Here is a 15507-nt window from a genome sequence, read left to right as displayed (position 1 = left end):
ATCATGAGCACCACACCCATCTGTCTCTTGATTATGAGGATAGGGTAGAAGGAACAGGGCCATATTCAACCAGATAACAACTAATTTAATAACATCAATTAAAATATAAATCAAGATGTAAATCAAAGGTTAAAATGTATTACTTTTAAGTTAATTCATATATTTTATGCACAAATGTATTTTGTACATGTAAATATTGTGATTAGTTAAACAAGTAAATTTTAATAATTTAATTGAATATTTATAGATTTATATTTATGAATATAAAATCTATTATGAAGCAAACCAAGTAATGGAAACCATAACACAAACCATTCATCTTCTTATTCTAGTAACTCCTACATGATATATTAATTTCTACAACTTTCTGGTGTGCTCCTTGTATTGCTGAGCTTGACATGAGTTAAATGATGCCTCTATCAGCTAGATGATTTAAGACAGAGTACTGTGTCAATCTCCTTTGAAGAATTTTCCATCAGATTCAGAGTCAATGGGTTATATCAAATCCCAGCAAGTTGATAATCTCTATTAACATAAATGATAGTGCCATCCTGTTGAATTATCTATTAGTCTTTACTGAATTAACAACGATTGCATTCAAATCTTTCCAGCCCCTAATTACTATGTGCATTTTTAAGTATTCAGTGTTTTTGTTACTAATTAAATCATGAAAATTCCTGTAGGGATGTCCTATTTAACTCACAGAGCTTTGCAAACATTATTTGGCCAAATTCATGGCATCATAAATCAAGGATTGTAAATGTTTATTATATTTTTGAGTTTTGCCATATAAGTATAATTTTGTATAATTAGAAAAATTGATGTTTCTCATGTAATTGATCTCTGTTAATTTTTGTTTCAAATAGTATATGTACATTTTTCATATCTAAAGTCTTTCAGTTTTCAAATTATCTCCAGCTTAACAAGGTGAATATTTTTTCCTCTATAGAGTTAAAAAAGAATTGACATCTCTATTAGAACTTAATCTCTATTTTTTTAATGGCGCATTTTCCAAATGCTAAACATAACACTGATTCTTAGTGATATGCTTATATCAGAATTATTTTAGGTAAGTTCTATATTTTCTTTTCTCAAAATTCCATAATTTCAATGATAAATATTAAAATTCTAATTGTATTCTTTAAACATTTTCTTTTACTGATTTTTTTTATTAACACTATTTGATAAAGTATTTTTGGAATTTTTTATTTCAAAAATTTTCCTTTACTTGAAAATTTTTATTTCAGAAGCCTATTTCATGAGACTAGTTTCATAACTTTCTTTAATATTTTTCTTTTGATTGAAAATGAACTTTAACAGAAATTGAATGTCATTATGAAAAATAAATCAAGTAATTTTAATTTTAAATGACACAAGGTTAGAGCATTGAGTCAAACATTTATATAGCAAGTAAAAATCCACTAATTTTTATTGAAAATAAAATCAAATTGATTTTCATTCCAGAAATATACATTGTCTTATATTGAATTGATTTTTGATATCAATTTGATATTTTTATTTTGATATTTTACATATAAAAAGTGTTCCAGACTTTTGCACAATATCATTTAGATAACGCAGGACCAGTTTCAATATTGATAAAATTTCTATGGTTTTTCAGTTTTCAAAAAATCACAATCATAAGAAATGCTTCTAAAATTTAAACTTTTGTCTCTTTACTAGTGTTTTAATAATTTAGTATAAATCATTCAGTTATGTTTATCAAAATTACTTCCTCCTTATAAAGGCCCACTTTCTACGGAATAATAGGAGACACAATGTTGTCATGTGTTACAATTTTAATAAATCAGGTCTTTAACGTGTTTTTGTTATCAACAGGCAGGTGTGATTATTTAAAAACTATGAAGATCAATTTCTGGATTACAACTTTAATATGAAAACGTCTAGAATGTTCTTCCTTATAACAATGAGATATTACAATTAGAAATTTTGTTATAAATCAGCACTTCTTAACCAGGATCAACAATCACTTGTAGAGTTTAAAATTTTATATATATTTTATATATATATATATATATATACACACACACGCACACACATAAAGATATATATGACACACATATATATGTAACACATATATAAATACGTATATAAACACATGTACACATACTCAATTTTCTGTAACAGATTTACTGAATCAGAATATTCAGGTGAGTAAATGGAAATGACATGGACACTTTCACTGTTTCAGAATTTACAGGTGCTTCTGTTTTTCATTACGTCCTAACAAAGTATCCTCTGCCTACCATATTATGGAAATACCTTTAAATGTACCAGCTCTGTTTGTTTTCCAATGGTTGGTTGTTTTGATTTCTTATGATTTGATTGAGAAGGTAAGCAGTAAGAAAATGAAAAGATCATTTGTTCATCCTGTGGAAACCACATGTTCCTTTTGCTATGAATACTTGCACGTCTGTATCCTGAACCATCTTCCACTGCTGAGAGAAATAGGGAAGGCAGTGCAGTGGGCAGTTACTAAGGAAGATATAGCTTGATGCTTTCTTCAGTGGTTCTCAAACTTTAGTGTGCATTGGAAACACCAGCCAAGCTTGTTAAAACACAAATCATTGCACCACTCCAGACTTTTTAAAATTAGCACATCTGGGACAGGGCCTAGAAGTTATAATTTCAAAAGTTTGCAGGTGGGGAAAAAAAAAAGAATACTACCCATTTAAAAAAAAAGGTTCCAGGGGATGCTTATACTGCTGATCCAGCAACCCTGGTTTGAGAACCAGCACTTTGCTTTCTAGTTACTCTCATGGTTAGACTTGGGTTTTAGCTGCCAGAAAAATGTTCTTATATCATCTAAGGTGGAAACTTGATAAAAACCTATGCAAGCATTCAATAGATATATTTGTATGAATTAATTTGAATTTTGGCTTTAAGAACCTTATTGCTAGGACCTAACAGAAAATTAGAACTTGTTGCCACTTATAGAGCCTGGAAATAAGTGTAATCTCCCCAAGCTGCAGATTGTTTTCTTCCAAATAAGTCAACAATTATACAGGACTGTCTATAATAGTGTGGAGAGGAAAAAAAGAAGCAATATCAAAACAAAAACCCTGAACATGAATGGAAATTTGTTACTTTATCTCGATGCCCTGAAGAAAAGCAATGGAAAATTCAGTTTAACAGAGACTAACTCACACTGATGCCAAATGTATTATTCTTTCTACGGAATAGAGATCCTTTAGTATTACTGTCACAGTCACATATGCCTTAGGAGCATAATTAACATGTGCCAGAGGCACAGTTTCATTGGTACATAATTTCACATAGTTAGAAGCACAGTCAGATACCAAACCCTGTTTTCTTCCGTGTGATAAGCAGACTTCAATGGATACATTTGTTCATTAAAAGTCTGCAAATTACAGATCTACATTACTTGATGTGTTCAATATTTCTAATAAATTTTCCCTCTGAATTTTCTTCAATGAAAAACTATATTTCCATCTAAAATATTGATTCGTGGTAAAGACGAATCAATTCTTTAACCGAGTAGATTTATTTTATAAGAATTTCTATTTTTCTGAAATTTTACTGATTTTACAGTTGATCCCCTTGAGACATGTCAGGTAATAGTTCACTTTTACTTGTATTCCTTATATGCTGGGTCTGTTTCCTAAAAATCTGGGGAGGCCCATTTGTTTAAACAGATATTCTTTCTTCAAGGAACCTGTAGGTGCCCCCTATCCAAAGAGACAGGGCTTAGAAATTGTATTGTTAAACAAGCCGCTTCGGAGCGGTCCACTTACGCAGCCACTAGAGCTTTCACACAGCTGATTTTCAAGTCCCTCAATTATGCAGGCAGGTTACCTTTGCCAGTTTGCACAGCTGCCACAAACTACCATCCATTTGCGCCTAAAAGGAGACCTGAATAATTTTATTTTTGCCAAAAAGATTTAGAGGCCTGCACTTACAGCACAGAGGTAGCACGTTGCCACCTCCCCCTCCACCGCAATCAGCTCCCTCTGCAATCATCATGCTTCAGTACGCGGGAAAATGAAAGGCAGCCACGTCGCTGCGCGGGGTTGGAAAAAATGAGGGAGCCCCAATGCTTAACTCTCCCTCTTCTTTTTGTGTCTGTCCAGCCCAGGAACAGCAGCGCTTGACACACAGCAACCAGGCTGAGAGTCACACCGCTGTTGGCAGAGAGACAGCCGAGCAGGAGCAGCAGAAAGACTGTGATGACCCAGGTCACAGATTGCAATTACTAACATTCCCTAACCCAATCATTGTCAACCCTATTCATAACAACTTCGAAACAAGAAATCCCTTGGCTGTCAAATGTTTGATGATGACACGTCAATATACCTCTCAATCCTTTTCATTGGTGCCCCACATTGGGAGAAACTGTGGATGAGTTGTAGGTTCCCAGACTGAAGGGACCACTTATAATTTCAAAGCTCTGTATGTAAATACAGAAGGCGATTAAAAATGCTGTTATACTAGGTTGTAAGGAAATCACGGGTTTCCAAAGTAAAGTCAAACGCTCGTCGTCCTAAGAGTGCAACCATGGAAGTATTTTGATGTGGAAGAAATGATGTGATCATTTGAAGCAACTAAGTCTCCCATCCATTAATAGAGAAGGGATCACCAAGAATGTTGATCACTGCACTTGGGAAAATAGTTGTGACTAATTGAGAACCTTGTGTTGATCCAACGTTGGGAAGCCACATGTTTTCTCATTTTTCTAATCATAAGTATTTTACCATTTCTTTTTTTTTTAATTTATTTTTTAAATCTTTATTTTTGATTCAATTTGATTTTCACACAGAGACAGAATGTGAGCAGGGGAGAAACAGAGAGAGGGAGACATAGACTCCAGATCAGGCTCCAGGTTCTGAGCGGTCAGCACAGAGCCCCACATGGGGCTCGAACTCATGAACCATGAGTTCATGACCTGAGCAGAAGTAGGATGCTCAACTGACTGAGCCACCCAGGTGCCCCTTACCATTTCTTTTAGGCCTAACTTTATTTCTTAGAAGTAGGAGGTTGGTTACTGCTGAAAACCTCTATGTGTCTGCTATAGATCTAGTCATACAAACTAGTGCACTGAAATTGAGAAATGTGACTTAAGGGGATTTTTTTAGGAATAAAAGTGAATATATCATAGAAACTGTACATTTTTTAGGGGATTGGAATTCAGTATCTTCATAAAAAACTATAAAATCCTCCTTAAATAAGTGAAGGGCATGTGTAAAGTATGGAAATTATCATAGTTATGTTAAATAATTCAAACTAAATCTGAATCTTTAGCACTCATTAAAGAAAAGCTCAGTAAAGAATAAAATCCTCAGATGATAGATATGACTATATACATATGTATAATAGCTACACATATTTAATTCTGTAACATTGGATTTGGCAGCAGAAGACAAGGGGCACTTGGGTGGCTCAGTCAGTTATGCATCCAACTTTTGATTTCAGCTCAAGTCAGGATCCCAGGGTCGTGGGATTGAGCCCAGCGTCAGGCTCCATAATGAGCGTGAGCTTAAGATTTCCTCTCTTCCACTGCCCCTCTCTCTGGCTTGTACTCTGTCTCTAAAATATAAATAAATAAATAAATAAATAAATAAGCAGAAGATGAGGTACGTGCTCTGCAACCTCAAGCAAGTTTTGGTTTTCTGTCCCTCAGTTTTGTCACCTCTTAAGAATGTAACAATAACTTTTTGAACTGTAAAAACAAAACAAAACAAAAGACTGAAAACTCTGGGCAAACAGAGCACTTTAGAAATCTAATATATTATAAATGTATATATAAATATGTATTTTATATTAATATGTTATAAATTTCTACCTTTTTCTAAGTGCATACACAATAGCCTATATTATCAAATATATAGTACAAATATGATTTATTTGAAATACCTTTAAATGTATCACAATATTTGAGTGGTATTATATATATATATATATATATATATATATATATATATATACATATTCATTTCTGTAAATGCTCCCGATGTTCCTTTCTTCTACATGCAGCAGTGACACAAAAGATGACTGAGCAGATGAACCACCAGGCAATGAAACTGACCCTTCTGCAAAAGAAGATTGACAATATTTCTTTGGCTGTTAGTGATGTAAGAAACACATATTCCTCCCTAGAAGAGAAAATCAATGAAGATAAAGGCAGAGAATTTCAATCTCTTCTAAAAGGTACAAGTAAAGTAAAATACATTATTCATTCAGTTAAGACTAAAGGTAAAGGACTCATTTATCTTTTCTCATATTGCTTTGGAATTTTTCCTTTAGATTTGGGTAGTATAAAGTCTCTTAGGCTTATGTTTTTGGAATAAGATATTTGTAAATCAATCTCTAAAATAATTGGAAACATCTAAATTTTTTTACTGTATAATCAAATCTTCCACTGAATATTTCATCTAATTTATTTTTATTATGCACTGGTTGTAGCTTAACTTGTAAAATGAGCCATACTTAATTTACTTCCATTGTGGTTTCCAGTTCAAGATAAAGATGAGGTTAATAAATGATTCTCAAGGAACTAGACATATAGCTGTCTCAATAATATTGATAAAGATAATAGTATAAATCAAAGGTACATAAGTATTCCAGAAATTATCTAGCTTATGGAGGATAAGCAATAAAATATATCCTAAAACATCTCAGGTGATGGAAATAATAATTTCTTTATAAATGAATTAGTTTTGCCCAACTTTTGTGCTCTTAAAACAGCATGCTGTGTTCTTTCTGGAGGTTTTACAGGATACTCCAAATCCTGTAATTCCAGTTATCAAAATTCATTTTCCTGCAGTTGTAGGACTGAGGTCCTGTTTTCTTAATAGCTGTGAACTAACGCTGGCTTCCACTTCTCGACCCCACTACATTTCTTGGCTCATGGCCTTCTTCCTCCATCTTCAAAAGCCAGTAACACTGTTCAGTCCTCATGGCACGTCTCAAACCCACTCTTCTACCTTCCTTTTCCTCTTCAAAGGGCTCAGTGATTACACTGAACACACCTGGATAATCCAGAATACTCTCATCTCAAGGTCTTAAACCTTAATCATATCTCCCAAGGCCTTTTTTCCAGGTGAGAAAACATGATTAAGGTTTAACATAACATAGTCATAAGTTCGGGTGTAGACATTTTGAGTGAAACAGCATTATTCTGCCTACCACAGGGATCTGTGGATAGTGAGTAGTTATGCTTAGGGCACTATGGAGCCATTTGATAGTTTCAGGAAATCTAGTCTAAGGGCACCAGGGAAGGCTTCTACGAAAAGAAACTATCTCAACTAATAAGGTATGGATCAGGAGGAATTAATGAGGCAAAGGGGTTTAAATAATTTGATCACTAAGAATGTCTCACTTCTTTGGGTTTATTGTATGTTTCCAAATTTCAAGATTACTCGTCCCTTTCACTTTATTTTATACATAAAAACATACTCACTGTCCAGCCCCATATCTATTACATGTTATTTTTCTTTATTTTTCACCTGAGGTTCACAGGTAAAAGAAATAAGGTAGAGATTTCTGTAACATCTACCGGTGTAGCAGCAACCATGATTTTCTTTTAAATTATATAAACAACTAGTGCTATCAAGCCCATGAAACAAAGACCCTGCTTTCATTTCTGGTATGTCCTCTATGGCTAAACTTAGCAACAGCAAGCATAAGAGAGGAATATACTTTCGTTGAAGTGATAACATGTGAAAGAAGACAAATAGAAACAGTATACAATTGACTATAACCACCATAATGAAACTTATCACAACCAAAGAGAATTAGAGACAATTAGGCCTGTTGACAGCTTTCTGTGAAATTACTAACAAAATTTCTGACAATGATATGGAAAAAAAATCATACACTCATAACAACAAAAACAACAGAACTCTCCCCTCATTAGGGGGCATTAGTTGTGTGCTAAGCAAAATCGATTATGAACACCAGAGAGCTAGTTGTTAATGAATGTTCATTCAGGCAACAGAAACTAAACTCACCCCAAGGAAGTGCACTTGCCTAACAAAACCTCTTCTCTTGCTTACTCAGCATCCGAGATGAGATACACTGCTTATCTACTAGTAGCCATAACCTGTTCAACATCAAATGTCCCAGTTTCTTAAGAGGTCCTTGAATGTTATGAATGGGCCACACATGCACAACCACAGAGAAAGACACCAGGGTGTCTGATATCATATGTACCTGAAGTCACTAAGCGCAATGTCCTTTTAAGAGGTAGAAGCACGTGAGTCACGTGAAACAGAATCAAATGAAGTTAAAATTGTATTCTCACTCAGATATTGACATAAAGCACTTTGACATATTTTTGCAAAATCAGATTCTTACACAGATGATTTTTAGCAACAAATTTATTGATATAGTAAAGCTCCCGTTCCAAAACAATAATCTGTTTTTTAAAAATTTTTTATGTCTTTATTTTATTTTTTGAGAGAGAGAGAGACAGAGTGTGAATGGGGGAGGGGCCGAGAGAGAGAGGGAGACACAGAATCTGAAGCAGGCTCCAGGCTCTGAGCTGTCAGCACAGAGCCCAACGCAGGGCTGGAACCCAGGAACTGTGAGATCATGACCTGAGCTGAAGTCAGATGCTTAACCAACTGGGCCACCCAGGCGCCCCACCAATAATCTGTTTTTAAGCTAACAGTCTATTTGATTTCTTTTCTGACACTGTTCTGACGTTACCCTTATTCCAATATATTTTTCCATTAAAGATTTAAAACATAATAGCTAAAGCACCTCCTAATTTTCATTTTCATCATTCATTTTCTTTTCCTAGTTACTCCCATCAAGATTCTGAACTAAACTTTACCTGTTTAGTATTTTTACCTATCATTCTTATCCTGACTTTCAGATCATCTAGTTTTTGTTGACTGAATTTAAACAGCTATTTTTACTATCCACAATTAATTAATTCACTTACACTAAAATTTTATTTTACCTTTTCAATCTTGAAAAATATTTTAAAGCCAAATGATAGTTATAAATTCTAAGAAGGTCTGATCCCTAACCTTAAATATTTTATCATATTTGATCAAGTCATCAGGATAATTTAAGACAATTTTAACTAGCAAGGAATGACTAAATGATATTGAGGGATGTATAATTTAAAAAAACTTTGCTATTAAGTAGCACCTTACAGTCAATGAAGCTAACATATTTTATTTTTAGTATGAGAAATCTAACTTTCCAAATTTTATTTTTTATATAGCATATGAGAATATCCTCAATGTAGATTTGTTATGTATGGAGGCAACTGGTTAAGTGCTAAGTAAAATTTAGAAAATAAAAATACTCTAAAGGCCTTCTGGCATGATTATTCATGCTATTAAATATAAAAGCTAGAACTGTTTCAGTACAATCTAACTTAATTGGGGCTGATTAATCTTTTCTAATGAATTTAGCCTTTACTTAGTACTTTGATGCTGTGTCATTGTTTAGTGTTCCCATACTTCACATTTTTACTAATATTTTTTGAATTACATAAAAACTGATCTTAATGACTTCTATTTTTTGGACTTTTAAATGTATTTCAGTTTATGCTATGTTTAGAAATGTAAAATAACTTTTTTTTTTTTTACCCTGGAAATCCTATAACCTAAAGGTCAATATTGCTAATTGACCTTAGGGAACAGTATTTCCAGAGAAATATTCATTCATGTAAACAACATTTACAGTTTTATCTTTGTACCAGATTAATAACAAGATGCTCAAGCAATACATCATTCTATTTGCTATAACTTATCTTTCACATACTTTTTATGTAAGTCTTTTAGGCCTCTCAAATACTTTTTAAAATATGCTCACACATAGAGACTATATATTTTTATTCTATAATTATTCTTCTTAAATAGGCTTTTTTTTTAATTTTTTATGGTTTTTTTTAATTTTTGAGAGACAGAGAGACACAGTGTGAGCAGAGGAGGGTCAGAGAGAGAGAGAGGGAAACACAGAATCTGAAGACAGGCTCCAGGCTCTGAGCTAGCTGTCTGCACAGAGCCCAACTCAGGGCTCAAACCCATGAACCATGAGATCATGACCAAGGCCAAAGCAGGACGCTTAACCGGCTGAGCCACCCAGGCACCCCTAATAGGCTTTATTATAGCCATAATTCATTTCACAATTATGTAGACTTTTCTGTTCAAAATGCTTTGTAGTATGTTACCAATATTTTCCATTACAGTCATTGCTACATTTTGGATTTGAGTGGAGATATCTTCCATTTATATGTGCTTCATAGTTATTTACTATAAGTAAACCTCAAGCATATGTTTATTTTTCCCCCATTTCCTTGCTTTTGTATGTAATAGCTTTGGTTGATTGTTTTTTTTACATTTTTTAATATTCATTTCCTATTCTGAATAGTTCTGAGTTCTGAGTCCTTTAGGATCCTTTTCCTTTTATTTTTAATACTACTTTGAGATGTCCATAATTCTGATTTATGATCAGTCCATGCTTTCTGATACTGGAGATACTAATATGTGTTTCAGTAGTAGCAAGTTTCCTCTTATTTTTGTTAAGAATTAATGTCATATTATGATAATTGAGGTACATCTTGAATTCCTGTTTTCACGTGACTTTGTTTTGTGATCCCCAAACCTCTCATTATTATTTTATTGTTGTTATAAACTATCGTTGAATCTCGTGACTATTACTTCATATTGTTCCTCATTTGTGAATGTCATTAAATTTCTTCTCTGCAGTCAATGTATTAGTTTTTATGAGCTCAAAACACAAGCTCTGAAACCTAATTACTAGAAACCTAATAACATAGTCATGAGATAACACCAGGTATTAGTTACTGAGGCAGAAAGCCCAAAGCCATTTATTTTCATACCAGAGTAACCCTAGAGTTAGAATCATAACATACAAGGGACGATTAATTGAAATCAGCAGCAGTTCCTTCATATCTTTTGTTTATGATTCTGGAGTGTTCTACACCACAGTTTTATCAATTAAGAAGGTGATCTCTGTCTATGAATTATAGTAATTGTTAAAAACTTAAGTAAATGTAGTGAAGAAGTACTTTTACTATTACATGTTATTAGGGTTTAATCTCAAGCTCTTTACCTCTTTAAAAATATCTAATGTTATATATTTAAAGTCATATATTATTTATTGTTGTTTATTATTTCTTTCTTTAGGTCTAAAATCCAAAAGCATTAATGATCTGGTAAAGAATATAGTAAGAGAACAATTTAAAGTTTTTCAAAATGAAATGCAAGAGACTGTAGCACAACTCTTCAAGACTGTATCAAGCCTATCAGCAGACCTTGAAAACACCAGACAAATAATTCGGCAAGTTAACGAATCTGTGGCTTCAATAGCAGTCCAGCAAAAGACTGTTTTAATGCAAGAAAACAGCCCCACTTTAACTGATGTACTAGAGCTAAAGAATCACATTGTAAATATAAGACAAGAAATGACTTTTACATGTGAAAAGCCTATTAAAGAATTAGAAGCAAAGCAAATTCACTTAGAAAGTGCTTTAGAACAGGAACACTCAAGGAGTGTTCTGTATTATGAATCTCTCAACACAACTCTTTCTAAAATGAGGGAAGTACATGAGCATCTGTTATCAACTGAACAAGTATCAGATCAGAAGGCTGTTCTAACTGCTGAATCACTTAGCAATAATGTCACTGAGTACATGTCTGCTCTACATGAGAATACGAAGAAGCAGGGTTTGATGCTACTGCAAATGTTTGATGATTTGCACATCCAAGACAGCAAGATTGACAATCTCACCATGGCTTTGGAGATGGAGAAAAAATCTGTCAGAAGTGAGTGTGAAGACATGTTATCTGAGTGCAGAAATGATTTTAAATTTCAAATTAAGGACACAGAAGAGAATTTACAAGTTTTAAACCAAACATTGGCTGATGTTCTCTTTCCAATGGACAATAAGGTAGATAAAATGAATGAGCAGCTAAATGATTTGACTTATGATATGGAGATCCTTCAACCCTTGCTTGAGCGGGGAGCGCCATTTAAAGAGACAATGTCATATGAACAAACAAAAGAAGGAGTAGCTACAAAGAAAAAAGTGGAAAATCTGACTATTGCTGTTAACAGTCTAAATATTCTTATCAAAGAACTTTCAAAAAGACACAACTTACTTAGGAATGAAGTGCAGAGTCGTAGTGATGCCTTAGACAGACGTATCGATGAATATGCCTTGGAAATGGAAGATGGCCTAAACAAAACAATGACTATTATAAATAATGCCATTGATTTTATTCAAGATAACTATGTGCTAAAAGAGACTTTAAATACCATAAAGAATAATCCTGAGGTCTATCATAAATGCACCCAAAATATGGAAACTATTTTGGCATTTATTCCTCAATTCCAACGTTTGAATGATTCTATTCAGATATTAGTCAATGACAATCAGAGATACAACTTTGTTTTGCAAGTTGCCAAGGTCCTTGCAGATAGTACTAAAGATGAGAAACTAAGTCAGTCCAACTTTCAAAAGATTTATGACATGTTCAATGAAACCACTTTCCAAGTGATAAAATACCAGCAAAATATAAATCATTTGGAGGAAAAAATACTCTCAGCCACAAAGATTTCCCAAAATTTTGAAACTAGGTTGCAAGAAATTGAGTCTAAAGTGACCAAGACACTCATACCTTACTATGTTTCCCTTAAAAAAGGCAGTGTGGCTACAAGTGAGAGAGACCAGACCATTCAACTGCAGGTACTGAGTTCCAGATTTAAGGCACTGGAAGCAAAATCCATTCACCTTTCAGTTAACTTAACTTTGCTTAACAAAACTCTGCATGAAGTTTTTATGATGTGTCATAACGCTTCTACAAGTTTAACAGAACTGAATGCTACCATACCTCAATGGATAGAAGGTTCCCTGCCAGATACTCAGGTTCTTCAGAAAGATCTGACAGATTTTGTGGAATCAGTCATTGAAATAAAAACTCAAATCGCCATATCCAATTTAACTTGGTATATAAATCGAACATTGTCTGATAGTCTTGCAAATGTTGTCAAGTCTCAGAAGCAAATAAAGCCATTGCTGAAGAAACCCAATTCACTTAAAAAATCAACAGGGAACCTTACCACTGTCCTGATAGGCCGGACCCAAAGAAACACAGACAACGTTCCAATTCCTGGTAAGCTACTGCTGAAAAAATAACTTTTAATTGCTTTCTATTTAAAGGGTATTTAGTAGATCAGTGTGGTTTATCAAGACCATAAAATATAAACAGCACTTTTTTGAAGTTGGGTAGATAGTTAAGTAATTCGAAGATCACTGATATCCCATTTGAATGAGATTCCATCCAATGTAAATTAGGCATCAAAACAAAACAAGTGCTTGTAGTGTAAATATTTGTTTACATGTTTCTTAACCTCTTTTCTTTCTTTCTTTTTTTTAATGTTTATTTTTGAGAGTGAGAAAGGGAGGGGCAGAAAGAGAGGTAGACACAGAATCTGAAGCAGGCTCCATACTCTGAGCTGTCAGCACAGAGCCCAACACAGGGCTTGAACTCACAAACTGCAAGGTCATGACCTGAGCCGGTCGGATGCTTAACTGACTAGGCCACCCAGTTCCCCTCTAAGCTTCTTTTCTGACAAGACCTCTATGATACAGTCAAATTTTCCCCATAGAATAATTTTACTTACATGCATAATTAAGAAAGCTATTAGGTAATGAGCTCCTGAATGAATGTGACCAGACTGAGTCTTTTTCATTTTGGCATCATCTGACAAAACGTCTGTTATGCAATAACAACTCAGTAAATATCTGTTGAATGACTGTCCAATTGAGTGAATGCATACGTGAGCAGGAATTCAATTTGAGTAGATCACAGAAAGCCATGAATGTCAAGCTAAGTGTCTTAGTCCATTTAGGCTGCTATAACAAAATACCACATACTTGGCAGCTTTCAAATAACAGAAATGTATTTCTCACAGTTTTGGAGGCTGGAAGTCCGAGATCAGAGTGTCAGCCTGATTATATTCTAGTGAGGGCCGTCTTCCTGAGTCACAGCTGGTGACTTTTTACTGTGTTCTCACATGGTGGAAAGTGTGAGAGATCTCTCTGGGTCTCTTATTTTTTATTTTATTTTATTTATTTATTTATTTATTTATTTATTTATTTATCTCTGGGGTCTCTTTTAAAAGAATGCTATTGCTGTTCATGAGGACTCCACCACCCAAAGGCCCCACTTCCTAATATCATCAGCTTTGGGGTTGAGAATGTCAACATATAAATTTTGGGTAGACACATTCAGATCACAACACTAAGGCATTTAGACACGATTTTTTAAAAAGTGGTCCATGAAAATTTGGAGCAGAGGGTTAGGTGTGGTAAAAACTATCTCTCAGAAGTATTGAGTTAGCAGTAGTCTACAGCATGTCTGCAAAGAATGAAACTAGAGATATCAGTTAGGACAGTATTAGCAAAGCAATAAGAGCCAGATCTAAGGAAGAAGTGGTTGGAACAGAGCAGACAGATGTGAGACAAACTGCAAAAGTAAAATTAATAGAAACAGCAGGAGAGTTGAAAAATTGATGATCCAAGGCACGATCAAATCATGATTCAAATCCTAGTTCAGTAAGTTTCTCTGTAACCTTATGCAAGCTTCACCTGTCTGCGTCTCTGTTTCTTCCTTTTAAGTGATGGGATTGTTTTAGGTCTTTTGCTGAGTTCATTTGTAGAAATATTTTCAGAGTGCATATTTGTGAAAAATGTGAGCTGTTCACAGCCTGGGTGTATGGCACTTGGGGAGAGAGAGACCTAGAATTTTTTGAGGTTTTGAATTTGGGAAATGAGAGGGTAGCAATGTCATTAATAAAAGTTATAGACACCTGAAGAGAAGCATAAATTTGGGAGGAAGGTGGAATTCAATGCAGTGCATATAAACTCCTTAATAGTCTCTCTGTATGAGAAGTGTTTTATGAATTTGTTTGGCACATGAATAATATTAAATATTCTTTCAATGAAAGGAATAGCTACTGATTCTCACTAAAAGAAATGGCAGTTTTCTTCTGAGTGTGCTGTTAAATTATATGCCCAGTTGGATGAATTATTTTATTTTATAGCTTTCTAATTATGAGTGACCATTATCCTAACATAATATGATTCTGTGTTTAATCTCTGAATGTTTTGATAATATTAAAAATCACAGAATAATACAAAACTGAATTGTTTCTTCACTACCTAAATTATTATATTTTACTTATGACTTCCTTCCAGTTAGTCTGACCCAGGAAGACTGATCTTAGAATCATAGAACAAATAATTCAGACTTAGTGTTTCCAAGACAAAAGTAGCAGCACTTCATTACAAGATGTTCTTAAAATGTTAGGAAAAATAATCAGTTGTTCTTTTTCTCATTTTATTTCCATCCTTGGTCTTCTTGTGAACATTGCAAATGGATTTCAGATAAGCTCTATAGCAAATGTGATCATACACCAGGCCAACCATGTCTTTCCTTTCTTCTTAAACCAAAAAATACTTGGACCCATATACTAAGCATA

At 33.9% G+C, this 15507-nt stretch overlaps 1 protein-coding gene across 1 annotated transcript in view; it reads left to right on the top strand.

Annotated features, from left to right (window-relative positions):
• MMRN1 (multimerin 1) overlaps nucleotides 1–15507 on the top strand; it is a 54440-nt gene that overhangs the window by 21413 nt on the left and 17520 nt on the right. Inside the window, exons 4-6 of the mRNA XM_029923674.1 lie at nucleotides 4113–4217; nucleotides 6013–6186; nucleotides 11148–13136. Coding sequence (XP_029779534.1) covers nucleotides 4113–4217; nucleotides 6013–6186; nucleotides 11148–13136 — 2268 coding nt within the window. The remainder of the gene's footprint in view (nucleotides 1–4112; nucleotides 4218–6012; nucleotides 6187–11147; nucleotides 13137–15507) is intronic.

Source organism: Suricata suricatta, chromosome 1 (genome assembly GCF_006229205.1).
Source record: "Suricata suricatta isolate VVHF042 chromosome 1, meerkat_22Aug2017_6uvM2_HiC, whole genome shotgun sequence".
In the NCBI taxonomy this organism is placed as follows: Eukaryota; Metazoa; Chordata; class Mammalia; order Carnivora; family Herpestidae; genus Suricata; species Suricata suricatta.
The sequence above is the reverse complement of the archived record's forward strand: the minus strand, read 5'-3'. Positions and strand labels throughout refer to the sequence as shown.